At 45.8% G+C, this 27,597-nt stretch overlaps 1 protein-coding gene and 1 non-coding gene across 3 annotated transcripts in view; one reads left to right on the top strand and one right to left on the bottom strand.

The window, feature by feature from the left end:
- LOC100427155 (maestro heat-like repeat-containing protein family member 7) overlaps nt 1-23,873 on the bottom strand; it is a 47,900-nt gene extending 24,027 nt beyond the window's left edge. The window contains exons 1-9 of one of the 2 annotated variants that reach the window (XM_078002564.1): nt 22,929-23,873; nt 22,117-22,455; nt 21,583-21,712; nt 20,370-20,456; nt 14,737-14,844; nt 14,094-14,229; nt 13,180-13,268; nt 10,743-10,892; nt 5,846-6,000 (exon numbers count right to left, since the gene is read on the bottom strand). In XM_078002564.1, the coding sequence (XP_077858690.1) occupies nt 5,846-6,000; nt 10,743-10,892; nt 13,180-13,268; nt 14,094-14,229; nt 14,737-14,844; nt 20,370-20,456; nt 21,583-21,712; nt 22,117-22,163 (902 nt within the window). In that variant the 5' untranslated portion in view covers nt 22,164-22,455; nt 22,929-23,873. The remainder of the gene's footprint in view (nt 1-5,845; nt 6,001-10,742; nt 10,893-13,179; nt 13,269-14,093; nt 14,230-14,736; nt 14,845-20,369; nt 20,457-21,582; nt 21,713-22,116; nt 22,456-22,928) is intronic. The other variant, XM_078002566.1, reaches the window with a different exon arrangement.
- On the top strand, nt 9,702-9,804 carry LOC114674864 (U6 spliceosomal RNA). The gene has a single exon (XR_003725948.1). It is a non-coding gene; the product is annotated as a U6 spliceosomal RNA (small nuclear RNA).
- Nucleotides 23,874-27,597: the final 3,724 nt, after the last annotated feature.

Raw genomic sequence — 27,597 nt, 5'->3', positions numbered from 1 at the left:
ATAAATCATAAGATGGTAGACTTAAATCCAAATATATTATTAATTACATTAATTATAAATGATTTAAATACACAAACTAAAAGGCAGAGATTGTCAGATTAGATAAAAACACAAGTCCAACCATATGCTATATTTTTAAAAAATTTAAATATAATTATATATATTAGTTCAAAGAATGGAAAAAGATATGCCACACAAATACAGACTGTTTAAAAAGCAAAAATGGCCATACTAACATCAGACAAAGGGAACTTCAGAACAAAGAGCATTACCAGGTACAAAGAGGGACATTAATTAATGATAAAACAGTCAATTCATCAAGAAGATGTAGCAATCTTAAATGTATATACACCTAATGAAATACATGAAGCAAAAAATAATAAAAACAAAGGAAAAAATAGATAAATGCATAAGTAAATTGGGAGACTTCAACACTCCTCTCTCAGTAATTGACAGAATATGTAGACAGAAAATCAGCAAGGTTATAAAAGTCTTGAACAACACTGTGTTGTTCTATAACTTAACTTATAGAACACTCCAGACAACAACAGCAGAATACACATTCTTTTTTTTTTTTTTTTGAGATAGGCTGTCACTTTGTCACCCAGGCTGGAGTGCAGTGGTGGGATCTCAGCTCACTGCAACCTCCGCCCCCCGGGTTCAAGTGATTCTCCTGCCTCAACCTCCCGAGTAGCTGGGTGGACAGGCATGCACCACCATCCCTCATTCATTTTAGTATGTTTAGTAGAGACAGGGTTTCACCATGTTGGCCAGGCTGGTCTTGAACTCCTGGTCTCAGGTGATCCAGCCACCTTGGCCTCCCAAAGTTCTGGGGTTACAGCCATGAGCCACCGCGCCTGGCCAGAATACACATTCTTTGTAGGTGCACATGAGCATTCCCCACAATATACCACATTCTGGGCTACAAAACAAACCTGAACAAATTTTAAAGAATAGAAATCACATAAAGTATGTTATCAGGCCATAATAAATTTAAACTAGAAATCAGTAACAGAAATATACCTGGACAATCCACAAATATTTGGAAATTAACAATACTTCTAAGTAATTCATGGGTGACAGAAAAAGACCCAAGGAAAATTAGAAAAGATTTTTGAACTAAAAGAAAATGAAAATACAATATAACAAAAGTTGTTAGATGCAGATAAAGCTATGCTTAGAGGAACATTCATAGCACTAAAATGCTTATTTTAAAAAAGAAGAAAGTTCCCAAATTAGTAATTTACATTTCCACCTTAAGAGACTAGAAGATGAACAAATTAATAGATAATCTGAATGACCCTAACTACTAAATAAATTCAATCCATAGTTTTAAAACTTCCAACAAATACAACTCTAGATCCAGATGGTTTCAGTATTGAATTCCACTAAATGTTTAGAAAAAAGTAACACCAATTTTACACAATCTCCTCCAAAAAATAGAAAATAAGAAAATAGGCTGGACGTGGTGGCTCACGCCAGTAATCCCAGCACTTTGGGAGGCCGAGGTAGGCAGATCATGAGGTCAGGAGTTTGATGCCAGCCTAGCCAATATGGTGAAACCGCATCTCTACTAAAATATACACAAATTAGCTGGGCATGGTGGCACATGCCTGTAGTCCCAGCTACTCAGGAGGCTGAGGCAGGAGAATTGCTGGAACCTGGGAGGTGGAGGTTGCAGTGAGCTAAGATTGCACCACTGCACTCCCGTCTGGGTGGCAGAGCAAGACTCTGTCTAAAAAAAAAAAAAAGAAAGAAAAAGAAAATACTCCCAAAACAATCTTTTGAGTTCAGCATTATCTTGGCACAAAAACCAAAGATAGTACAAGAAAAAAGAGAAAGAATAGGCCAGGCGCAGTGGCTCAAGCCTGTAATCCCAGCACCTTGGGAGGCTGAGATGGGAGGATCACGAGGTCAGGAGATCGAGACCATCCTGGCTAACACAGTGAAACCCCATCTCTACTAAAACATACAAAAAACTAGCTGGGCGAAGTGGCAGGTGCCTGTGGTCCCAGCTACTCAGGAGGCTGAGGTAGGAGAATGGCGTGAACCCGGGAGGTGGAGCTTGCAGTGAGCTGAGATCCGGCCACTGCACTCCAGCCTGGGCGACAGAGTGAGACTACGTCTCAAAAAAAAAAAAGAGAGAAAGAATAAATGAATGACAGAAAAAACTACAGACCAAGTATCTCCCATGAAAAAAATCCTCAACCAAATGACACAAAAGTCCTCAACAAAATATTAGCAAATCAAATCCAGCAATATGTTAAAAAGATAAAACATCACAACCAAATGGGGTGTATCCTGGGAATGCAAGGCTGGCTCCACAGTCAAAAATGTAATTTATTATATTAAGAGCATACAAAAGAAAAACCACACAATTATCTCAATAGGTATAGTAAAAACATTGTGATAATCTCCATTTGTGGTAAATACTTGCAACAAACTAGAAATAGAAGGAAATTTTCTTCACCTGATAAAGGACATCTAACATCAACAACAACAAAACCCTACCATCTAACATCATAGTTAATGGTGAAAGACTGAAAGCTTTTCCTCTAAGATTGGGAATAAAGCAAAGATGTCCATTCTCATCACCCATACTCAGCATTGTACTAGGAGTCCTAGCCAGTGTGATAAAGCAAGAAAAAGAAACACAAATTTGGAAGAAAAAGAAACACTATAAACCGCCTCTATTTACAGATGATATGATGGCTTATGTAGAAAATCCCAGTGAATCTGTTAAAAAGCTCCAAGAACTAATAAGTGAAACCTCACTTATTGCAGGATATAAGGTCAATGAAGGTCAATATACAAAAATTGATATTATTCATATATAGCAGTAATAAACAACTAAAATTTTAAAAAATTATGTATGTACCATTTACAATTGCACAAAAATACTTAGGTATAAAACTAACAAAATATTTGCAAGATTTTTGTGCTGAAAAATACAAAAGATTGATGAAAGAAATTAAAGACCTAAATAAATGAAGAGATACACTGTGTTCATGAACCAGAAACTCAATATTGTGAAGATGTCAATTCTCATTTTACTTTCTATAGATGCAACATAATCCCAATAAAAATACCACCAGAATACTTTTAAAGAAATAAATATTCTATATAAATTATAAAATTTATATGGAAAAGCAGGCCAGGCGCAGTGACTCATGCCTGTAATCCCAGCACTTTGGGAGGCCAAGTCAGGCAGATCACGAGATCAGGAGTTTGAGACCAGCCTGGCCAACATAGTGAAACCCCATCTTCACTAAAAACACAAAAATTAGCCGGATATGGTGGCACGCACCTGTAGTCCCAGCTACTTGGGAGGCTGAAGTGAGAGAATCACTTGAACCCAGGAGGTAGAGATTGCAGTGAGCCAAGACCATGCCATTGCTCTCCAGCCTGGGTGACAGAGTGAGATTCTGTCTCAAAAAAAAAAAAAAAGAAAAAAAAAAATGTATATGGAAAAGCAAAGAAAATAAAATAACCAAAACAATTTTGAGAAAGAGTTATAGGCCAGGTACAACAGCTCACACCTGTAATCCCAGCACTTGGGCTGAGGCGGGAGAATCATTTGAGCTCAGGAGTTTGAGACCAGTCAGGCAACATGGAGAGACCCCATTTCTACCAAAAAAAAAAAAAAAAAAAGGCTGGGTGAGGTGACTTGTGCCTGTGGTTCCAGCTACTCAGGAGGCAGAAATGAGAAGATTGCTTCAGCCCAAAAGATCAAGGCTGCAGTGAGCTGTGATTGCACCACTGCACTCCAGCCTGGATGACAGTGAGACTCTGTCTCAAAAACAAAACAAAACAATAGTAATAAAATTGAAGAACTCATCCTACCTGATTTAATACTTAATATAAAACTACATTAGGCTGGGCGCCGTGGCTCACACCTGTAATCCCAGCACTTTGGGAGGCCGAGGCGGGTGGATCACCTGAGGTCAGGAGTTCAAGACCAGCCTGGCCAACATGGTGAAACCCTGTCTCTACTAAAAATACAAAAAATTAGCTGGGCATGGTGGTGGGCGCCTGCAATCCCAATTACTCAGGAGGCTGAGGCAGGAGAATCCCTCGAACCAGGAGGTAGAGGTTGCAGTGAGCCGAGATGGCGCCACTTCACTCCAGCCTGGGTAACAGAGTGAGATTCTATCTCAAATAAATAAATAAATAAAACTACACTATTAGAGACAGTATGGTATTGATGAAAGAATTGACATATAGCTCAATGGACCAGAAGAGAGCCCATAATTAGAGGCTCATGAATATTGTCAATTGATTTTTTTTTTTTTTTTTTGAGACAGGGTCTTGCTGTGTCACCCAGGCTGGAGTGCAGTGGCGCAATCTTGGCTCACTGCAACCTCCACCTCCCTGGTTCAAGTGATTCTCATGCCTCAGCCTCCCAAGTAGCTGGGATAACAGGTTCAAACGACCATTCCCAGCTAATTTTTGTATTTTTAGGAGAGATGGGGCTTCGCCATGTTGGCCAGACTGGTCTCAAACTCCTGACCTCAAGTGATCCTCCCACCTTGGCCTCCAAAAGTGCTGGGATTACAGGTGTGAGCCACCATGCCCAGCCATCAATTGATTTTTGATAAAGGTGCAAAGACACTTCAGTGGAGAAATGATAATCTCTGCAACAAATGGTGCTGGAAAAATTAGACTTCTATATGCAACAAACTGAACCTAGTCCCATTCCTCATGCTTTCTAAAAAGTTAAGTAAAAGTGAAATATAAATATAAAACACAAAAGTTAAAACTTCTGGAAGAAAACATGGAAAGAAATACCTATGACCCTAAATATGATCCATAAGAAACAAAACACTGGATTTCATCAAATTAAAAACTTTTGAACTCTTAAGAGAATGAAAAGACAATCCACAAAATGGGAGATATACATGAAAATCGTATATCTGATAAAAGACTTGTATACAGAATATATAAAGAACTCTCAAACTCACCAATAAGAAAACAATCCAACTGAAATGGGTAAAAGACTTGGATACTTGATTAAAGAAGATATGTGAATGGCAAAGAAAGACATGAAACGATGCCCATCATCATTAGTTGCAACTGAATTAGGGAAATGCAAATTAAAACCACAATGAGAGGCTACCACACGCTTGTTAGAACAGCTATATATATATGTGTGTGTGTGTGTGTGTATAAAACTTTTTTTTTTTTTGAGACAGTGTCTCACTGTATCTCTCAGGCTGGAGTACAGTGGCACGATCTCGGCTCATTGCAACCTCTGCCTCCCAGGTTCAAGTGATTCTCCCGCCTCAGCCTCCTGAGTAACTGGGATTACAGGCCCCCGCCACCACGCCCAGCTAATTTTTGTATTTTTAGTAGAGACGGGGTTTCACCATGTTGACCAGGATGGTCTCGAACTCCTGACCCTAGATGATCCACCCGCCTCAGCCTCCCAAAGTGCTGAAATTATAGGTGTGAGCCACTGTGCCCAGCCGCGACTTTTTTTTTTTTTTTTTTGAGACAGAGTTTCCCTCTTGTTGCCCAGGCTGGAGTGCAATGGCGCGATCTTGGCTCGCTGCAACCTCTTCCTCGCAAATTCAAGTGGATTCTCTTGACTCAGCCTCCTAAACAGCTGGGATTACAGGCACCCGCCACCACGCCCAGCTAATTTTTTGTATTTTTAGTAGAGATGGGATTTCACCATGTTGGCCAGGCTAGTCTCGAACTCCTGACTCCCAGGTGATCTGCCCACCTGGGCCTCCCAAAGTGCTGGGATTACAGAAGTGAGCCACTGTGCCCGTCCTGAATATGTTTTAAGAAGAAGCAAATAGACTACTGGGGGCATGTACTTATGGGATCGAAAGTCACCTACTTTTGTGACTGATCTTCTATTTTCAATAGTGTCAGGATAACTTCATCAGTGTAGTACTGGGACAGCAAATACAGGATCTTCTTAATGGTTTTTTGGGCTGTGGTTTCTGTAATGCTGTTCATGTGGTAGTAAATGTACTGGATGATTTCCGGCACCTGAAATGAGGGAAAAGGAGGTTATTTCCAGATACTCGACAGCAGCTCACCAGCATCCACATAACTAGGCACCCACTTCACCTGTAGGGCTGCACATAATGCATACACAGCATGTCCAGACCAAAAAAGTCACCGTCCCACCGCACTCTGCTCTAGTCAGGCCACACCCTCAGGACTACGGACTGTCTTGGACCCTATGGGGCCTGAAGCAACCCCATGTTGGATGCTAATCCACCATATTGACTTTTTTTTTTTTTTTGAGACAGAGTCTTGCTCTGTCGCCCATGCAGCTGGAGGGCAGTGGCGAGATCTCAGCTCACTGCAACCTCCACCTCCCAGGTTTTATCATGCCTCAGCCTCCTGAGTAGCTGGGATTACAAGTGCACACCACCACTCCCAGCTGATTTTTTGTATTTTTATTAGAGACAGGGTTTTACCATGTTGCCCAGGCTGGTCTCGAACTCCTGGGCTCAAGCAGTCCACCTGCCTCGGCCTCCCAAAGTGCTAGGGTCATGGGCATAAGCCACAGCACCTGGCCCAGCATATTGACTTCTTTTTTGTTGTTGTTGTTTTATTTTTTCCTTTTCTTTTCGTTTTGACCACCATATTGACCTCTGATTAACCTTTGTTCCCAGAATACCTCTAAGATTTCTACTTTATCTATTTTTTTTTTTTTTTTTTTTTGAGACACAGTCTCACTCTATCGCCAGGCCGGAGTGTAGTAGTGTCGTCTCAGCTCACTGCAACCTCCACCTCCCGAGTTCAAGCAATTCTCCTGCTTCATCCTCCGGAATAGCTGGGACTATAGGCGCTCACCACCACGCCCAGCTAATTTTTGTATTTGTAGTAGAGACGGGGTTTCACTATGTTGGCCAGGATGGTCTCGATCACTTGACCTCCTGATCCGCCCACCTGGGCCTCCCAAAGCGCTGGGATTACAGGCATGAGCCACCACACCAGCCTTACTTTATCTATTGTTACTGTAAATCCTGTCCTTAGGTCAAAACAACCCTTACCATAAATCCTGCCCTTAGGGCAGATTTGCATAGCATTCTTGCTTTTTCCTGAGGGGTTGATTTTAATTGTCCTACACATTCCTTCTCTAAGATATATTTGCTTGTTTGTTTCTTAGAGACAAGGTAGTGGCATGTTCATAGCTCACTGCATGCAGCCTTGAAGTCCTGGGCTCCAGTGCTTCTCCCACCTCAGCCTCCCAGTAGCTGGGACTAGAGGCACACCCACCATGTCTGACTCCTATTGTATAGAAGCCTTGGGACATGGTGGTTGATAGCTGGGGGGTCGACCATCTCCTCTCGCAGCCTCCTGGGACATGGCTTCCATTATGTTTTGTTTTGTTTTGCTCTAGATGGAGTCTAGCTTGGTTGCCCAGGCTGGAGTGCAGTGACGCAATCTCAGCTCACTGTAACCTCCATCCCCTAGGTTCAAGCAATTCTCCTGCCTCAGCCTCCCAAGTAGCTGGGACTACAGGCGCACGCCACCATGCCCGGCTAATTTTTGTATCTTTAGTAGAGATGGGGTTTTGTCATGTTGGTCAGGCTGGTCTCAAACTCCTGACTTCAGCTGATCCACCTCCCTCAGTCTCCCAAAGTGCTGGGATAACAGGTGTGAGTAACCACGCCTGCTCTTTTTTTTTTTTTTTTTTTTGAGTCAGTCTCCTTCTGCCTCCCAGGCTGGAGTACAGTGGTGTGATCTCGGCTCACAGAAATCTCCACCTCCCTGGTTCAAGTGATTCTCCTGCCTCCGCCTCCAGAGTAGCTGGGATTACCGCTGCACATCACCACGCTCGGATAATTTTTTTTTTTTTTTTTTTGGTATTTTTAGTAAAGACAGGGTTTCACCATGTTGGCCAGGCTGGTCTTGAGTTCCTGGCCTCAAGTGATCCACTCACCTCGGCCCCCCAAAGTGCTGGAATTACAGGCGTAAGCCACTGCGCCCAGTATGGCTTGTTTTTAAGTCAGTATTAAATGTTTCTTTCTCAGAAACTGGATTCATCAACCTCTTTCTTTGACCTCTCAGCTTCCTTGGATTTTAAGGGTAGCTTTATACACACCTGCCCACCACGGAACAACCCCGATATTTTAAGAGGGACAAAATAGAGAGCAGCCAGGGGAGACCAGAACCATGTCTGGAAACCATGTCATGAAGAATGAAGGAAGAATCTGAGGATGAGTAACTTAGAGACAGGAAGGCAGAGGGCATAGGATTGCTGCCTCCAAGTGGCCTCAAGACTATAAGGGAGGGAGGGAAGAGTCAGTCCTTGCTGTTTACTGGCCATGTAGGGTGGAGGCAGTAGGTGGTGGTCCGCATGAACTCTAAAGTCACACTCCCTGGATGTGAATTTCACCTCCTCACTTACTAACTGTGTGACCTTGGGAAAGCTTTTCATCCTCTCTGTGCTCTATTTCCTCACACAAAATATGAGGACGATTTTACCCACATCAACAGTTCTGAGTTAATGCATCTGAATTGGTTGGAACAGTGTCTGTCACCTAATAACTGGTGATGAAACTTCAGTAATTAAGGCTCATAGCCTCTTTGAGCCTTTTTTCATTTTGTTTTTCTTTTGAGACAGGGTCTAGCTCTGTTGTCCCAGCTGGGGTGCAGTCACGCAATTATAGCTCCCTGCAGCCTCCATCCCCTGGGTTCAAGAGATCCTCTCAACCCAACCTCCCTAGTGGGACTCAAGTGGGCACCACCATGCACAACTAACGCTTTTGATTTTTAGTAGAAATGAGGTCTCACTATATTGCCCAGGCTGGTCTTGAACTCCTAAACTCAAGCAGTCCTCCTTCCTGGGCCTCCCAAAGTGCTGGGATTACAGGTGTGAGTCACTGCACCTGGCCTTCTCATTTATAAAGAGCACAACCATTATGGAAAATTCCAACATGATGGAGGTTACTCAAAAAACTAAAAGTAAAACTACCAATACCACTTATGGGTATACAGTCAAAGAAAATGAAACCAGTGTCTGGAAGAGATAACTGCACTCCCCTGTTCACTGCAGAATCTTTTGTAATAGCCATGATAGGGAAAGAACCTAAGCTTCCAACGACAGATAAATGGATAAAGAAAATGTGGCATATACACAATGGAATGCTATTCACCCTTAAAAATGAAGGAAACCCTGTCATTTGTAACAACATACGTGAACCTGGAGGGCATTATGAAAAACAAAACAAGCCAGGTATAGCAAAACAAATATTGGGTGATCTCATTTAGATATGGAATCTAAAAAAGTCAAACTCATGGAAGCAGAGAGTAGAACAGTGGTTACCAGGGGCTGGGGGTGAGGAGGACTGGGGAGATACTGGTCAAAGGATACAAAATTTCATTTAAACAGGAGAAATCAGTTCAGATCTATTGTACAACACGATGACTATTCTATACTTGAAATTTGCTAAGACAGTGGGTTTTCAACGTTCTCACTACCAAAAAAAAAGTATGTGAGTTAATTGATATGTTAATTAGCTTGGTTTAACCATTCCACAATGCATACATATTTCAAAATATCATGTTGTATGCCATAAATATATATCCTTTTTGTAAATTAAAATTTTTTAAAAGAAAGTAGTTTACAAATACAAATGAGCTATGGTTTAAGGTAGTGAGCGCCTCAAGATTGCTTTCAGCACCATCTGGCTGTCCAGTGGTCTGGGGTGCTCTCAAAGAGATTACAAGCATTGTGCTTGCTTCACAGATACGAAAATTAGAATAATACAGAGAAGATTAGCATGGCCCCTGCACAAGGATGACATGTAAATTTGTGAAGCATTCCATACAAAATAGATTTAAAACCTTCAAAAGAGATTACAAGCATCAAGTGGGGAGTTAGAGTAGTTGATCTTTGGGGTCCCCTTCAACTTATCAGCGGTCTGTTCTGAGGCATTCAATCAAAAGGCAATCCAGGCCAGAGAAGTGGAAAGTGTAAGATCCCGGAACTGCTCATAGAGCATACTGTGGAGAGGTCATAAGTGAGTTAGAGAAGTGGGTTAGGCCCTTAAAATAAGAGGGCCTCCATCAGTCCATAAGATCTTTTAAAATACTATAATAAAAAGGACCGCTAAACTGTGCTGTCTTAATTTTTTTATTAATGTTTTTAAGAGATGGGGTCTTGCCATGTTGCCCAGGCTGGTTTCAAACTCCTAGGCTCAAGTGATCCTCCCACCTCGGCCTCCCAAAGTGCTAGGATTACAGCTGTAAGCCACTGCGCCCAGCCCTATGCTGTCTTAATTTTACTGAGAACTAGTCGCAGCTCTCATAAAGGAGTCTCTGTATTTCATCTCTATTTATGTTAGTGTGTCATAAGTTTGTGGATGTGTGTATATATATATATGTATATATTTATATACACACACACGCCCCTGAATTATCCCTCCTGAAGAAAGGAGAAGGCACCTATAGATCTAACATATCAAATACTGTCTGGAAGCAGGAAGAAAGACTGAGGTCTCTCCTGGTCCTAGCAGCCCCTAGTAGTCTGCTATAGCTTTGACTCAATTCTTTCCATCCTGTTGGAGATAGAGGCCAGATGGTCAACACTTCCCAAAGAAGAGTCTTTTCCACAATCACGAACTATTCCTCATTTAGCCTTTTATCCCATGGGTTGAAGCATGTGATTCTTTAAACTCAAACCGGTAGGAGATACAACAAGACCCAAAACAGAACAGAAAGAAAGACTCCTTAAATTGACCTTGAACCATTAGGTCCCCCAGAGCTGCTACCTTCCCGATCTCTGGAATCGTGTACTTCAGGATCATCTTTAACATCTTGGAAGCTGCAGAGATGTCATGCCTGCTGGTGTTGGTCATGGCCTCCATGCTCACCATGATCATATCTGCTCTCTCCTCAGGGGTCAGGTATTTCTTGAAGAACTGAAGAAAGAAGAACAGCTGTCTCCACGATGCCAGCATCCCAACTTGGGTCTGCCCCAAAGCCTCTGGCCTCCAAAGAGACCAATCAACCAGGGGCCAGTGGAGGCAGTCCCTGACCAGCATCTGGCTATTCTATGGTGTGAAACAAGTTTCAGAGTGCCACCAGCTCTGAAATCTCCAGGAAGGAGCAATGGTCCAGACAACTTGACACAGAGGACAATGCAAAAGGCATTTCTACTTCTATTTGGAATGCAAGCAAATGAGTCCGTTGGAAATGAGTTCTGATGTTTAGTGAGCTTGCAGCATTCCAAAGCAAGTAGGACTGCTATTATGTACAGCAGACACCTCTCCTATCTCTGAGCCTGCACCTGCATATCCACGTGAAGCTCATTCACTCAAACAATATTGAGGCTCAGCTCTGTGCCTGGTCCTATTGCTGGGAGCTCAGGAAAACTGCAACTAAAACATACAATGCCTTTACCCTCAAGGAATTTACCATCAAGTCAGGGCAAGTAAACAGGCAGTTATAGTGCAATGTGAGTGATACAGTTTGGTTGTATTCCCACCCAAATCTCATCTTGAACTATAGTTCCCATAATCCCCATGTGTCAGGGTGGTTACCCTCATGCTGTTCTTGTGATAGTGAGTGAGATCTCACAAGATCTGATGGTTTTATAAGGGGCTTTTTCTCCTTTGCTCAGCACTTCTCCTTCCTACTGCCATGTGAAGAAGGATGTGTTTGTTTCCCCTACCGCCATGATTCAGACCCAAGGAAAAAGGACAGAGTTCCAGGCAGAGGGAACAGAATATGCAAAGGCCTGGAGTGGAAGGAAGTTCAGCCTAACTACTGTGTCCTGCAAGGGAGACCTGGGCCAGGTGGAAAAGGGAGACTGAGACAAGATGAGGTTACAGCAGCAACCAGATCATGAAGGGTCTTGTGGGTCAAGTGAACAAGTTTGGACTTTAGAATGAGGACAGTGGAGAGTCAGTGCAAAGTCTGAAGGGGAATAATTCATCTCAGCAATTGCATTTTAGAAATGCAGTTCTCTGACTATAGCATAGAAAGTGATGTGACAAGAAGCATAGTTGGAAACAGGATGATCAGTAAGGGGCTGCTGGAGTGACCCAGGCAAGAGATTCTGGGGGCCCCACAGTGGGGCTGGAGCAGAGTGGACAAATTCAAGAGCTATCCAGGAGGCAGAATGAACAAACCTGGTGTTGAATTGGATGTGGAGAGTGAGGGAGAGGAAAGAGCAAGGGATGACTCCTGGATTTCTGACTGGAGTGATTTGAGTTGATTGAGCCTGGAGACACCGTATCTAAGACAACCAATACATCTTTTTTTTTTTTGAGATGGAGTCTCGCTCTGTCACCCAGGCTGGAGTGCAGTGGCGCGATCTCGGCTCACTGCAAGCTCTGCCTCCTGAGTTCACGCCATTCTCCTGCCTCAGTCTCCTGAGTAGCTGGGACTACAGGTGCCCGCCACCACATCCAGCTAATTTTTTTTGTATTTTTAGTGGAGACGGGGTTTCACCGTGTTAGCCAGGATAGTGTCGATCTCCTGACCTTGTGATCCACCTGCCTCATTCTCCCAAAGTGCTGGGGTTACAGGCATGAGCCACAGCGCCTGGCTAAGACAACCAATACATCTTTACTGAATAAAAAAAATTAGGGCTAGGCTACAAATAAGGTACAAGGGCACAATCTGTAGGAGGAGAATAGGGTTGACTATACTTCTTTTAAAGAACTATTTTGGCCAGGCGCAGTGGCTCACGCCTGTAATCCTAGCACTTTGGGAGGCCAAGGCGGGTGGATCACCTGAAGTCAGGAGTTCGAGACCAGCCTGGCCAACATGGTGAAACCCCATCTCTACTAAAAAATACAAAAATTAGCTGGGTGTGGTGGCATGAGCCTGTAATCCCAGCTACTCGGGAGGCTGAGGCTAGAGAATCACTTGAACCCAGGAGTCAGAGTTGCAGTAAGCTGAGATCGCACCACTCCAGTCTGGGCAACAAAGGAAGACTCTATTAAAAAAAGAAAAAAAAAAAAAAAGAACTCTCTCAATGACTTCAAGCCTCAGTCAACTCAAGTGCAGCTAGGGAATGGGTCTTACCCCTCCAGCCTGCTATCCATGAGACCTTGAGCTTTGGAGACACTCCTCTGGGTGAAGGATTACTCCTCTGTGGCCCCACCCAGGCCCTCTACAATCTCCCCACCCCAGCTCTCCTTATTCCCTGTCATGGCTCCCCATCTGGACATTTCATGCACTGTGGAGAGTGATGGTTACCAGTGTTAGATCCTGCAGGCTGGCAAGCCATGCTCCATGGAAATGCTTCTGCAAATCCTTCAGGATAGTCTCTGTCTTCTGTTTCACACCTTCAATCCAAAAACAACAATTAAGGGGCAGGGCCTTAACAGGGAAATAGGAACACACCCTTCTTTATTTGCCCTCCAAACCTCAGAGAAGATCAACAGAGTGAAATGGGTGAAATAACATTTGCTCAACAGAGTGGGACGAGTTCCCCAGCACCAGGCCAATGGGTGGAGGGAGAATGCGGCTGGGGACTCAGTCTGGTCCTTGCAGCTCTTTCTGCGCTGTGCCAGAATGTGGACTGTTCTACCCGCGGGTGCTGAGCAAATGCCCTCATAAGAAGTATGCCCTGTTGAACCATGAGAAGTAAGAGTTTCTGAAGCTCCTTTTAGGGATATTTGCAAATCCTCCTGACACCTCTGGAAGTGTATGTGACTGTTTGTATTTTTTTGTTTTCCTCGAGCAAAGAGGGGCTCAATCTGGGACTCCCAAATTTGTTCCCTAAGAAAAGATGTTCATTTTCCCAGTCTTAGGCCTAGCAGTAAGGCTGAAACCACTGGGAAATATTGAGTATCCAAGTTGATTCCATAGGTGGCTGCAAGCCTAGCTCCCCTTTTCCCTGAGAATCTCTTAGAATCACTTACAAGAGGGCATTGCATCAGCAATGGGGTTGGAGCTCATCCAGATAAAATTTCCAGATCTACTTGTAACGAGGATCCCTCATCTTGGGGCATATCATAGCATATTTACTCTGCCCTCGTGAGAAGGAGCTGCCCTTCATCGTGCGCCTGACACAAAGTGGGCATTCAATGAGCAGTGCTTATGTGCTCCTGTTATTCATCGGCTCTCATGGCTGCAGCCCAGTGGCTACCCAGGCTCATGTTGCTTACTTCTCTGAAGCACAAGGATTTTGAACAGGTAATGCAATGCCTCCGATGCCTCTTTGCTGATCTCGTGGTTGCAGTCCATGCAGAAGAGGCCGAAGATGCTCATCAGTTTCCCACTCATTGAGAATTCCTCCATGTGCTGCCCCAAAGAGGAAACTGGTTAACTCCCCATCACCCGAAAAGGAGCTTCCCCATACTGTGGCCACCAACCCTCTCCAACCTCCCCACCCCTCCACACCACTGAATCATTTGCCTGCATGTATCCCCTCACCACACCAGCTCCACACTCTTTCCCTGGCCAAGAAAAACCTTTCAAAGCAACACCCAGGGAAATGCGGCAGCCAGATCCCCGAAACATGTTAGCCAGTGGGAAGTTGTGGACCCAACTCAGCTGTTTAGGCCAAGGTCCCCCAGCAAGGCTGAGATGTGTCCAGCCAGTTGGAACTCACTTGGCCAAGGGCAGACCAAGCAAACAAGTCAAACCTCTTACCCCATAGGAACAGAAAAGTCGCTAATGCAAAAAAAGAGGGACACTCTGACCACCCACCTCCCAGTAACCCCCTGCAGAGCCATAGGCTCTCAGGTACCCCATGTGCAGAGAAGCAGGGCCTACTGAGTCAGCCTTTCCCCGACTCCAAGCACTCACTGACAGTTCTGGGAAACCGCAAATAAACCTCAGCAGCCGGGAAATAGTGCCCAAGGCCCGCATCTGTTCGTGCACTTTGTCTGACAGTGATGACCAAGGTAAGATGATCTGGAAAAGGAGTAAAGAGACCTTGTGAACACCTTCTGTGGGAGTGCTGCTCCCTTCCTTCTCTTGATTCCACATCCCTGACTGCTAAAAAGACAAAAAGGAGGGAGTTGTGGCAGGCCCCCATGAACTTGGCAAAGCAAAGATGTGTTTAAGAGTCACTGGGGCTATACAAAAAATTGGCTGGGTGTGGTGGTGCCTGCCTGTGGTCCCAGCTACTCAGCAGACTGAGGCAGCAGAATGGCTTGAACCCGGGAGGCGGAGGTTGCAATGAGCTAAGATCACACCTTTGCACTCCAGCCTGGGTGACAGAGCAAGACTCTGTCTCAAAAAAAAAAAAAAAAAAAAAAAAATGTCTCCGGGGTTTCACCTGCTACCTTCTGGGTCTCTTCTGAGAGGAATGTTTAAAGACAGCGCTGTGCCTTAGATGTAGAATTACAAAGCAGTGGGTAAGCAGGAATGGGATAAGGTGGGGAGATGGGGCTCTCTTGGCAGCATATCCATGCAAACCCCTACCTGCTAGGCCAGCGGAAGGGGTAAAGTGGTCTCTGAAGGATGAGATTCAGAGCCATTAATTTCTGGAGGTTAATAATAATAGTGACACAGGTAAGTATTCTGAATAGAATAACCCACTCTATCCTCCCAGCAACCCTATAAGTGTTATTATTACTACACTAGGTTGAGATCCCACCAGGGAAAAGAGGCCTGTGTCCTGCTTGCTACAAACTTTTGGGAAAGTGTGTCCTGTATCACAGCTGCTGGACAGGTGTCCTTCAGGGTAGCCTTTCTCCCAGAGCACTGAACCCCATCATGGACAGCCATGTGCCAAAAAAAGAAAAATGAACTACAACGTATACCTGACCGTCCAATACAAAAGTTAATTCAGAATTGACCACAGACTTAAAATCTAGAATGATAAGATTCTAGAAGAAAATGAGAAAATACGTAAGGAAGGCAAAAATTCCTAAATAATATAAACAAAATATAACCATAAAAAATAATAATAATTTGGACTTCACCAAAATGAAAAACTACCTGCTCTTCAAAAGATACTGTTAAGAGTGGCCGGGGATGGCCGTCGTGGCTCACACCTATAATCCCAGCACTTCGGGTGGCTGAGGTGAGTGGGCCACCTGAGGGCAGGAGTTCAACACGATGTGGGCATTCAATGAATGCCCGGCCAGTATGGCGAAATTCTGTCTCTGCTAAAAATATAAAAATTAGCCAGGCATGGTGGCACACACCTGTAATCCCTGTTATTTGGGAGGCTGAGGCAGGAGAATTGCTTGAACCGGGGAGGCAGAAGTTTAGTGAGCTGAGATCATGCCACTGCACTCCAGCCTGGGTGACAGAGTGAGACTCTGTCTCAAAAAAAAAAAAAAAAAAAAAAAAAAAAGACACTGTATAAAGTCAGGCCACAAAATGGGAGAAAATGTCTGCAAATCACATATCTGGCAAAAGATTTATATCCAGAATATACAAAGAGCTCTCAAGGCTGGGTGTGGTGGTTCATACACTTGTAATCCCAGCACTTTGGGAGGCCAAGGCAGGAGGACTGCTTGCACCCAGGAGCTCGAGACCAGTATGGGCAACATAGGGAGACCGTAGCTCTACATAAATTTTTTTTTTTTTTTTTTTTGAGACAGAGTCTCACTCTGTCGCCCAGGCTGGAGTACAGTGGCATGATCTTGGCTTACTGCAAACTTCTCCCCCCAGGTTCAAGAGATTCTCCTGCCTCAGTCACCTCAGTAGCTGGGATTACAGGCATATGCCACTACACCTGGCTAATTTTTGTATTTTTAGTAGAGATGGGGTTCTGCCACGTTGTCCAGGCTGGTCTCGAACTTCTGACCTCAAGTGATCTGCCCACCTCAGCCTCTCAAAATGCTGGGACTGCAGGTGTGAGCCACTGTGCCTGCCCACAACATTCAAAAATTAGTGGAGCATGGTGGCGCACACCTATGGTCCTAGCTACTCAAGAGGCTGAAGTGGGAAGGTCTCTCGGGGAGGTTCGAGGCTGCAGCCAGTAGTGATGGTGTCAATGCTCTCCAGCCTGGGCAATAGAGTGAGATGCTATCTCGAATAAAATAAAATAAAATAAAGAAACTTCAAACCCCCAAATAAGAAAACAACCCAATAAAAAAACGGGCAAAAGACTTAAAACAGACGCTTCTTCAAAGCAGATATGTAGATGGCAACAAGTCTATGAAAAGGTGCTCAACATTAGTCACTAGGAAATGCAAGTTAAAACCACAAAGAGATGCCACTACACATCTATAAGAATGACTAAAAGGAAACACTAACAATACCACATGCTGGCAGAGATGCAGAGCAACTGGGACTCTTACACATTGCTAGTGGGAATGGAAAATGGCCTCTTGGGAAACACTTTGGAAGTATCCTCCCCTCCTTTTTTTTTTTTTTGAGATGGAGTTTCACTCTCGTTGCCCAGGCTGGGAGTGCGATGGTGTGATCTCGGCTCACAGCAACTTCCACCTCCTAGGTTCCAGCGATTCTCCTGCCTCAGCCTCCTAAATAACTGGGATTACAGGCATATGCCACCACGCCCGGCTAATTTTGTATTTTTAGTAGAGATGGGGTTTCTCCATGTTGGTCAGGCTGGTCTTAAACTCCCGACCTCAGGTGATCCGCCCTCCTCTGCCTCCCAAAGTGCTGGGATTACAGGCAGGAGCCACTGCGCTCAGCTGGGAAGTATCTTATAAAGTCAAACATCCACATGCCATACAACACAGCAATCCCACTCCAAGAGATTTATCCAAGTGAAATTAAAACCTATGTTCATACAAAAGCCTGCACACAAAGATTTATAGCAGCTTTATTTGTGATCATCCCAATCCAGAAACAACCCCAAAGTTCCTCAACTGGAAAATTAATGCACAAACTGTGATCCATCTACTCAATTAAAAAATAAAAAGAAATAAAGTACTGATACACATAGCAACACGAATAAACCTCAAATGCATTATGCTAAATGAAAGAAGACAGACTCCAGAGACTGTCTACTGGATAATGCTACTTAGATGTCTTTTTTTTTTTTTTTTTTGAGACAAGGTCTCCCTCTATTACCCAGGCTGGAGTGCAGTGGCATTGTCACAGCTCACTGTAGCCTCGACCTCCTGGGCTCAGGTGATCCTCCCACCTTAGCCTCCCAAGTAGCTGGGACCACAGGTACACAACACCATGCCCGGATAATTTTTTTATTATTTGTAGAGATGGGGGTCTCACTGTTGCCCAGGCTGGTCTTGATCTCCTGGGCTCAAGTGATCCTCCCAAAGTGCTGGAATTACAGGCATGAGCCACTATACTCAGCCTTAGGTAACATTTTAATTATTTTATTTATTTTTGAGATAGGGTCTCGCTTTGTTCCCCAGGCTGGAGTACTCAGCCTTAGACAACATTTTAATTATCTTATTTAATTAATTATTTATTTATTTTTGAGACAGGGTCTAGTTTTGTTGCCCAGGCTGGAGGGTGGTATTACAATCACAGCTCACTGCAGCCTCAACCTCTAGGCTTCAGGCGATCCCCTCACCTCAGCCTCCCAAGTAGCTGAGACAACAGGCACACACCACATGCCCAGATAATATTTTTTGTAATTTCTAGTAGAGATGGGATCTCATATGTTGCCTAGGCTGGTCTCAAACTCCTCGGCTTAGGTGATCCCCCTATCTTGCCCTCCCGAAGTGCTGGGACTATAGCACCTAGATGACATTGCACCTAGAGGACATTTTAGAAAAGGCAAAACTATAGGGACAGGAAACAAATCAGCCATTGCCAGGGATGGGGAATGGGGAAGGGGTTGACCATAGAGTCATGGGGGAATTGGGGGGTGATAGAACTGCTCTATAGCTTGATAGTGGCTGTAGTTACAGGACTGCATGCATTTGTCAAAACCCACAGATCTACACACTAAAAGCTGAATTATACTATATGTAAATTATACCTTAATTTAAAAACAGAAAAAAAGAAGACAAAAGAAAAAGGAGGGCCCTTAAGAAAACCATATAGCCCTTAAATTCAACCTTTCTGATCCAGCTCTGCAAAGTCAAATGTGAGATAAATGATGTCGTATTATGCCATCATGTCCTTTTGTAGGAAAAATATGTCTAAAATATACACACTTGACTGAGAATTACCTCAAAGTAGCAAAAATAAATTTTGTTACACATAAAAATAACTTATTTTTATACTTTTAAGTTTATGTATCAAGGTAAATTGATTTCTCCACTATTTTATACAAAATGTTGGAACCTGTTTCAGATGGTGCTTTTGCAGGGCTCCATTTATCTTTGGATAATGAGAACCCCAGTAATGCATCTCTTGAAGACTCTACGCTGACCAGGACCAAAGTTTTGCATCTCTGTTTCCCACAGACTCCAAGAACAACAGAACATTTGTTCTTACATTTATAGCAAGGTTGCCTAAAAAGCACAAAAATCCTTCTCAACAAACATACCAGAGATGGTACATTCCAAAAGAACTATGTCACTCATCCAAATGTGGACAAATTTCCCTCTAGCTAAAGTCCTTGTCAAAGTCTTTTTTGGGTTTTGGGGGGGTTTTTTTGAGACGGAGTTTCACTCTTGTTGCCCAGGCTGGAGTGCAATGGCGTGATCTCGGCTCACTGCAACCTCCGCCTCCCGGGTTCAAGCGATTTTCCTGCCTCAGCCTCCCGAGTAGCTGGGATTACAGGTGCCTGCCACCATGACCAGCTAATTTTTTTGTATTTTTAGTGGAGACAGAGTTTCACCATGTTGGCCAGGCTGATCACAAACTCCTGACCTCAAGTGATCCACCCGCCTCGGCCTCCCAAAGTGCTGGGATTACAGGCATAAGCCACCGTGCCTGGCCTTGCCAAGGTCTTTTTTTAAGATGCCTGGGCAATCTTGTCTCCTTCTTTGTAGTCACACCTAATGTTTTATGCAAAATTATATTACCCTAATTGATTACCATCCTGTTCATGAAAGTCAGTTTCAAGTGACTCTTGGCTGTTTCCCCAACTCAAACTACCCTCAGGAGATAACAATTTGTCATAACTAAGAATATTTGAAATGCTCTAAAGCTCTAAAGATAGTTAAAGGAGTACATTGAGTCTCTGGTGGGGATTACATTAAGGGATATAAAAGTAGCCTGATGGTTAAGCACTGAGGTCTTCTTTATCACAGAGCAACGGCAGACACTGCAAAAGGGGAAAATACTTTGAAGATTAAAGTCTGGCAGGGATGTAAATGTTATTACCATTGAAGCCCCAATATGTCCAAGTCCTGGGCGGAAATGGGTCCTCAGCTTAGCTGGCTATGTTTCCAAAAATGTGATCCTCAAAAAGATATTTTGTGGGAGACACAGAAATTTGTCTTCAAGTGATGTTTATGCATGCTGAGGCTTGAGAACCAATGGTTTTTGGACTAGAATGACACCCAGGCTATCCTGATATTCTTTTCCTTTCCTCCCAAACATACTAGAATTAATATGGACTTTCAGTTTCCTTGATTTCCACAGCCACTTACCTCCAGGAAGTGTTGTAGTATGAGCATGTTGGGGTTCATACCGTCCATCACAAGAGCCTGCAACATGTCATCTAAGGCCTGGACTGTCTGACAAGTGAAGAGACAGGGAGTGTCCAGAACAGACTGCCACAGTGCCAGCTCAGCTCCCTGGGGGCACTCCCCTATCTCCTTGTCCCCTACCTCTGGAGGAAGGAAGTGGGGCCAGCCTGGCTCTGCCACCCCCAGCATTCTCTCTCTCATGGCCAGCCACACTCTGATCTTCCTTGGTGCTGACCTTTCTTGCCCTCAATGAAGACTGGACCAGGTCCAGCCCAAATTGTGAGCCAGTGGTAAAATGTAGGCATTGGGCCATTCTTCCCAGGAGCCAGACCCCGTGGGACTCTCCGCATTAGATTCATTCCACTGGGTTCAGGAAACATCTATTTGTATTTATTTTTTTGTTTATTTTTGAGACAGTCTCACTCTGTCACCCAGGCTGGAGTGCAGTGGCGTGATCTCAGCTCACTGCAAGCTCTGCCTCCCGGGTTCACGCCATGCTTCTGCCTCAGCCTCCCGAGTAGCTGGGACTACAGGCGCCCGCCACCACGCCCGGCTAATTTTTGTATTTTTAGTAGACATGGGGTTTCATCTTGTCAGCCAGGATGGTCTCGATCTCCTGACCTCATGATCTGCCTGCCTTGGCCTCCCAAAGTGCTGGGATTACAGGCGTGAGCCACTGTACCCGGCAGGAAACATCAATTTTTAAAACTACAAAGGCTGAGGTGGGAAGATAGCTTGAGCTCCGGAGGGTGAGGCTGCAGTGAGCTATGATTGCATCACTATACTCCAGCCTGGGCAACAGAGTGAGACCCTGTCTCAAAATTTAAAAATTAAAAATAAAATAAAAAACTGCAGGCCCCTGGGAAGATTTGACAGTCTACCGGTCAGTTGCTCCATAGTATCCCTGGGTTTTATTATCAGACTGTCACCTCCCATGACTGAAGCTGCTGTGAGCCTTAGTGAGCAAGGACATGGATAGGGTGGGAACATGGGCCGATCCCTGGAAAGGCAGGTGAGGGTATGACAGCCGGAGTGCTTCTTAGCAGCCCGAGGGTCACGGGGCCAAGGGCTAAGCAGAGAGATCAGAGTAGGAGAAGGGCGGGGAGTTAAAGGACAGGAGGTGACTCCAAAGACAAACCCTCCCTGTGGAGCTCCATGAAGAGGTGGGGATTACCTGGAGGTAGAGACTCGCATTGTCTCTTCGGTACAGGCTGGGCATGATGGGCGGCAGAGAGAACAGGCTGGAGACGCCCACATTTACCAGATCCAGTTTCTGGGACAAGCGGAATGGTGGATTCACCTGACTTCAGGGGGAGGCAGGGAATGACAAGGGGCTTTGGGGATCCCTGGGAGAGGCTGGGTTATGTTTCTAGGACCCTCTGGGAGAATTGCTCTGCTGCTCTCTCTGAGGTGCAGGCAAACAGTGGGGACCTGAGACCCCAAACACTTTCTAATGGCCTCTCCTCCGGATAAGGAGGGCCCCGGTTTCTGGGGAAGCTTCGATCACTGGATGTCCTAATAGGCTCTCAAAAGTACAATTGGAGAACCCCCCCTCCACCCCAGGATGCAGGCAGATAAAGTAGCAGCCACTGGGGCTCTGCCACCCACAGGCCAAAAGTTAAGTCCCCAAACCTTGCCCTCCCTCCCAACCCAAATGTTCTCAGCACCAGAGACCAGGCGCTCTGAGGGGTAAGGGCAGGAAAGGCACCTCAGCGCCACGATGCAGAGCATGGCTTGTTGACGCATGTTGCCCATCAAAATCTCAGTGGATTCTTCAAGAATTAGTATCTAGAAAGGCCAGGAAAAAAAACAACAAAAACAACAACAAGAACCCCCTCAGAGAGACATGCCAGCCCTCAGGTCCAGGACTTGTCATCCTCATCCCTGAATGATGAACTCCCAGAAGAGCTTGGGTCTTTCTCACCTCAATTTTCTTGGCCAGGATGGCTTTGGGATAGTAATTGTCCATATTGCCATCTGCCTGGGCACGCACAGCACTACTCAAAGTTTCCACAGCACTCAGGAACTTCAGCTTGGCGAACTCAGACTAGGACACAATACACAGACTGCTGCCCATAAGCTGGGCTTCAGTCCTTAGCTCTGCCCACAGGCAGCACATGAGACCTGCACCCGACCCCTGCTCCTCACACCCAGCCCAGGTTCCAATCAACTAGGCCAAAGGATGGATTGCTCACTTGATTTTCTCAGTGCAATATCCCTGTCCCCAGGACTGCTGCTCACCAATGTCTGGTCACCTATGTAGGGCTCTGGAGGACAGTGGGGCTAGGGATCTCTGATGAAGATCCTTCCTACAGGAAGGGAACTGCAAGATCTGAGCCCTAGACACCCTGTCCAGTGGCCTAGCCACCAAAGATCTGCCTGGTCAGGAGGCAACAATGGGCTGAGTATCTGGTGGCTTCCAAGCCAGGGCTAGTACTCAAAACCCAAGGAGGCATAAGCCCTCTTTTTTTTTTCTACTTTCTGCCTTAGTTCACATAAAGGTCCAGATAACTTTCTTACCATATGTTCTTCTTCTAGAAATTCCAGTATGAACGCATAGGCTTCTCTTTCTAATTGGCACAATCCTGAAAAGGGATGTAGTGGGGGGAGGTTAGCTGATTCCACCAGATGGAACAGGAAGGCAGAGTCTTCCTCCCCCTCCCTTCCTGTCCACCAAGGAGGTTCAGAAGCTACCAGGGTCCCCAGAACCAGCTTCTCTAGGCCAATGGAAGCCAAAGTGGAAAGGCCATCCTGTGGGACTAGTTAAGAGATTTTCAGCCGGGTGCAGTGGCTCATGCCTGTAATCCCAGCACTTTGGGAGGCTGAGGTGGGTGGATCACCCGAGGTCAGGAGTTCGAGACCAGCCCGGCCAACATGGTGAAACCCCGTCTCTACTAAAAATAAAAAATTAGCCGGGTGTGGTGGCATGCACCTGTAGTCCCAGCTACCCGAGAGGCTGAGGCAGGAGAATCCCTGGAACCTAGGAGGCAGAAGTTGCACTGAGCCGAAATCACACTACAACACTCCAGTCTGGGTGGCAGAGTGAGACTCCATCAGAAAGAAAGAAGGAAGGAAGGAAGGAAGGAAGGAAGGAGAGAGAGAGAAAGGAAGGAAGGAAGGAAGGAAGGAAGGAAGGAAGGAAGGAAGGAAGGAAGGAAGGAAGGAAGGAAGGAAGGAAAAAGAAAAGAAAAGAAAAGAAGGAAGATTTTCTGCATCAGGTATGGCCCGGGATGGAAGAACAATTGGGAGGAGACCTTTAAGTCACTCCCAGTGGCCACAAATTTCTAGGGCTGTCCTACACTGACTTTGAAAGTTTTGGTTGTGAATGGACTTGAAACCCCAAGTCAGCCTGGGAGGCTTCTTTGCCAACTATACTGGCATAGCCTTCAGGGCGTGCCTCCCTGAGCCTGAGGGTTGAGGCCAGGAATAGAGCCTGTTTGCCCCAAGTGGAGTCGGAAGAAGGTAAAGCAAGAAGAAGGAGCTGGTGACACCACTGGGCTCCAAAGCAACATGGGCCATGGGCCTGAGTTCAAGTTGTTGCTGCCCTCTCACATTGCCCTGCAAGAAAAGCCACTCAGAATAGGGCTTGAACCCAAGGCACAGGAGCTACGCACAATGGCCCTGGCACCAAACTGCATGAGTTCAAAGCTCAGCTCCTCTGCTTCATCAGCTCTGTGATCTCCAGCAAATTAAACTCTGTCAACTTTACCTTCCCCATCTGTATGACAGGGAAGATGATACTATCTGTTGTTATTTGAGGATTAAATGAACAATGAGTCTTAATACATGTAAGAAGTGATCTTGAGCAAATTAAATTCCCCCAAGCTTCAGTTCTGACATCTTAACCTGGGGGATGATCATCATAGTATCTATTATTGTTGTGGATTTAAATAAATTAATATGTGAAAAAATATTTAGAATGCTTCCTAGCATATAGTAGAAAATCAATAAGTGCATTCTTCAGTGTACATTTATTGAGAGTCTGCTATGTAAGAGGACTCTCCTAGACCCATCAGGGAAGAAAAGAGACAATAATCTTTGCTGTCATAGAGCTTCTTACACACCAGGGAGTTCCTTCACAGGAATTACCCTTATAAAATAATTTCTATTTTGTATTTGCCCATATAGGTTTGTATATACACAGAAGTCAAAGAAAATCTCATTGTATTTGAGTGGGCTTGAAGGACGTAAACGTCAAGCCATTTATGTATCTGGCGAGAGAGCATTCTAAGCCAAGGCAATAGTAAATGTGAAGGCCCAGAGGCAGGATCATGCCTGGAAAGCTTAAGGAACAGCAAGGAAGCCTGGGTGCCTGGAGTGGGAGGAGCAGGGAGGAGTGGTGGGAAGTGAAGGTAAAGTACTAATGGGGCAGATCATGAGGGACTCATAGCTTATTGTAAAGACAATTGGCTTTGGGGACAGGAGCCCCTGGCAGGTTTTGAATAAAAGTGGTCTGACTTTGATTAACAACAGCACTCTGGCTGTTCCGCTGAGAATAGATCAGGAGTAGAGGTGGAGAATGGCATGGGTGTGGGCAGAAGCAAGAGACCAACTGGGAGGTTGTGACAATAATCCAGAGGTGAGATGGTGGTTCACACCAAGGGAAGTGGTTAGAAGTGAATGATCAGATTCTGTATCCATGTTGAAGGTAGAACCAATAGGAATAGTTGATGGCTAGATGTGCATATGAGAGACAGAAGTCAAGAATTTTGGCCTTGATACACTAGAAAGATTGAGTTCCCATTAATTGATGTGGGAGAACAGAACAGATTTGCCTTTGGTAATAAAGTTAAGAGTTCAGTTTGGAATATATTAATTTTGAGATGTCTACTAGGCATCAAAGTGGAGATATCAATAGGTAGTTGGATGTAAGAGCCTGGAATTCCAGAATTGCAGATATGGACTGCAGATACCAATTTGGGAATTGTTGGCATGTAGATGTTATCCAAAGATTTCTCTGCCTGGGTGCAGTGGCTCATGCCTGTAATCCTAGCACTTTGGTAGGCCAAAGTAGGAGAATCCCTTAAGCCCAGGAGTTTAAGAACAGCATGGGCAACATAGTGAGACCACAACTCTACAAATAACCAAGAATTAGCTGGACACGGTGGCATGCACCAGTACTCCCAGCTACTTGGGAGGCTGAGGTGGGAGGACTGCTTGAGCCCAGGAGGTCAAGGCTGCAGAGAGGTATGATGGTGCCACTGCATCCTAGCCTGGGTGACAGAATGAGACCATGTCTTAAAAGAAAAATATACACATATCTATCTAATCTATCTATCTATCTATCTATCTATCTATCTATCTATCTATCTATCTATCTATCTATCTATCTATCTATAGAGAGAGAGAGAGAGTGCTCTGGCTGTCCTGAACAGCTGTCAGCTACAGGAGGTGTCACTCAAATTATCAGGCAATGTCTTGTTCCTGGCCCAGCTCCAGACTTCTCAGGGAGGCAGGCACGCAGAGACTAGAGCTGTGACAGGGGTAGCCAGAAGTGGGCAGATGTGTGCCCATTAGGTACACCTCAAGCGAGGGCTTGGGCAATCATCACCACTTCTGAGCACCCGCAGCTGAGATACAGGACCAACTGCTCACCCTGTAAGTGGGACTTCCAAGAGGCTTGTAATGTCGATGGCTCAAAGGTTACTCTCTTTGATTTTCGCTTGGTAGAACTCGGATTCATCTCTATGCTTGGGGCAGCAGCCTGCAGCTTGCGAGGAGAACAGTGGGCAGGCCAGGCGTGAGATAGTCCTTCCTAGGGATGCCACCCCTCTGCACTCACTCCAGGGGGAAGCTGCAGGAGGCAGACCTGCCCTTTTACCACAAAAGGAATTGGCTGAGTAGGGCCAGTGCTGGGTCCCAGGGTCAGCTTCCCATTTCCTCCCATGGGAAGATTCGGGACCCTCTGAAGGGCCCTGATCCCTCCTGATTTGCCTAGGAGTCTTCCATTCTGGGATCTTCCAGCATGGAGAATCTCAGACTCACAGGTGGGCTCCTAGGTCACAGTGGCCATCCCTGTGCCTCCAGGCCAAATTGCCTCTAGGAGTCTTGCTGCCAAAATCCCGAGGTCCCCTCTTCCCAGAGGCTTCTGTCCCCACTCCCTAATTCATAACCTTCCTTCTGCCCTATGGTAGGGGAGCTAAGTTCCCCGACATGTCTGCCCCTCCCAGACATGGCCCAGGGAAGCCTGCTCCTGGACCAGGAAGAAACTGCTGCGCAACCTGCTTCTCTCACGGCCCTGCACTTCGGGTCCCCGAACGGGCGCATCCCATCGCTCACTGCCTTAAAGGGCCTTGCTCTGCCCCTGTGTGCGTCTCTTTTGTATCCCTCCTCTTAGCTGCTCTCTGTCTGTCCTGTTTTTGGGAGCTGCCGCTCGGACAGGCCATCCCCTGGGAACTTGCTCACCCTCAGTTTTCCCTGGGCCTAACTCACCATCGTCTAAAATACAGAATCCAGCGCCCCATTCCCCACAAATAATAAGTCGAAGCGCTCAGGTCTGAGATCAGGATACCCTACAACTTCTCCAGAGACCCTGGAGCCGTCTCCCCTCCCATACCTTCCCCAAGAATGGAGTGCCCCAGACCCCTGAGGCCCACAGATCCCCGCGGCCCCGAGGGCTGCATCCAGGCAGGGCTGGAGGCTCCCCTTCTGCAGCGAGGGCCGGGGGCCCTGCCCCGCCCCTTCCTTGGCTGTGGAGGGAACAGGCGGGAAGGGGGAACCCTTTACCTGACACTCCGGCGCCTCAGGCCGGCGCTTCAGGTCCGGGCACAGCCTCTCCAGGGGGCGCTGTGCTCCGGGGCCCTGGAGCGACCCCTGCAGGGCAGGCACGGAAGTGTCCAAGGTGGCGCTCCCCACCATGCCGCAGTGAGACCCCATGCAGCGGGCGGGGGGCTGAGAGCTCATCACCACCCCAAGGAGGGGCCCCAGTCTTCCAGGTAAGGGGAAGGGGCTGTTTCTCATGAGCCTGGGCTCCGGGCAGTCAAAGCTCCAGGAATGGCTTGGAGGCACTGAGCCACCCATCTCTACCGTCTGCCTGACCACTCCCCTGTCCTTCTTGGGGAAGTGACTCCCAGAAGCCAGCTCCTCAAGCTGAAGAGGAGGCCGTAAGGAGCTTTGACAGGGGTTGTGCTGGCTTCCACCCTGCCCCGGAAGCAGAGAATCTGAGAGCCTCCCTCTACCAGGCAACCCA

The sequence above is a fragment of the Macaca mulatta genome, chromosome 1 (assembly GCF_049350105.2).
Source record: "Macaca mulatta isolate MMU2019108-1 chromosome 1, T2T-MMU8v2.0, whole genome shotgun sequence".
In the NCBI taxonomy this organism is placed as follows: Eukaryota; Metazoa; Chordata; class Mammalia; order Primates; family Cercopithecidae; genus Macaca; species Macaca mulatta.
Note: the sequence above shows the minus strand (reverse complement) of the source record. Positions and strands in the feature narration are given on the sequence as shown.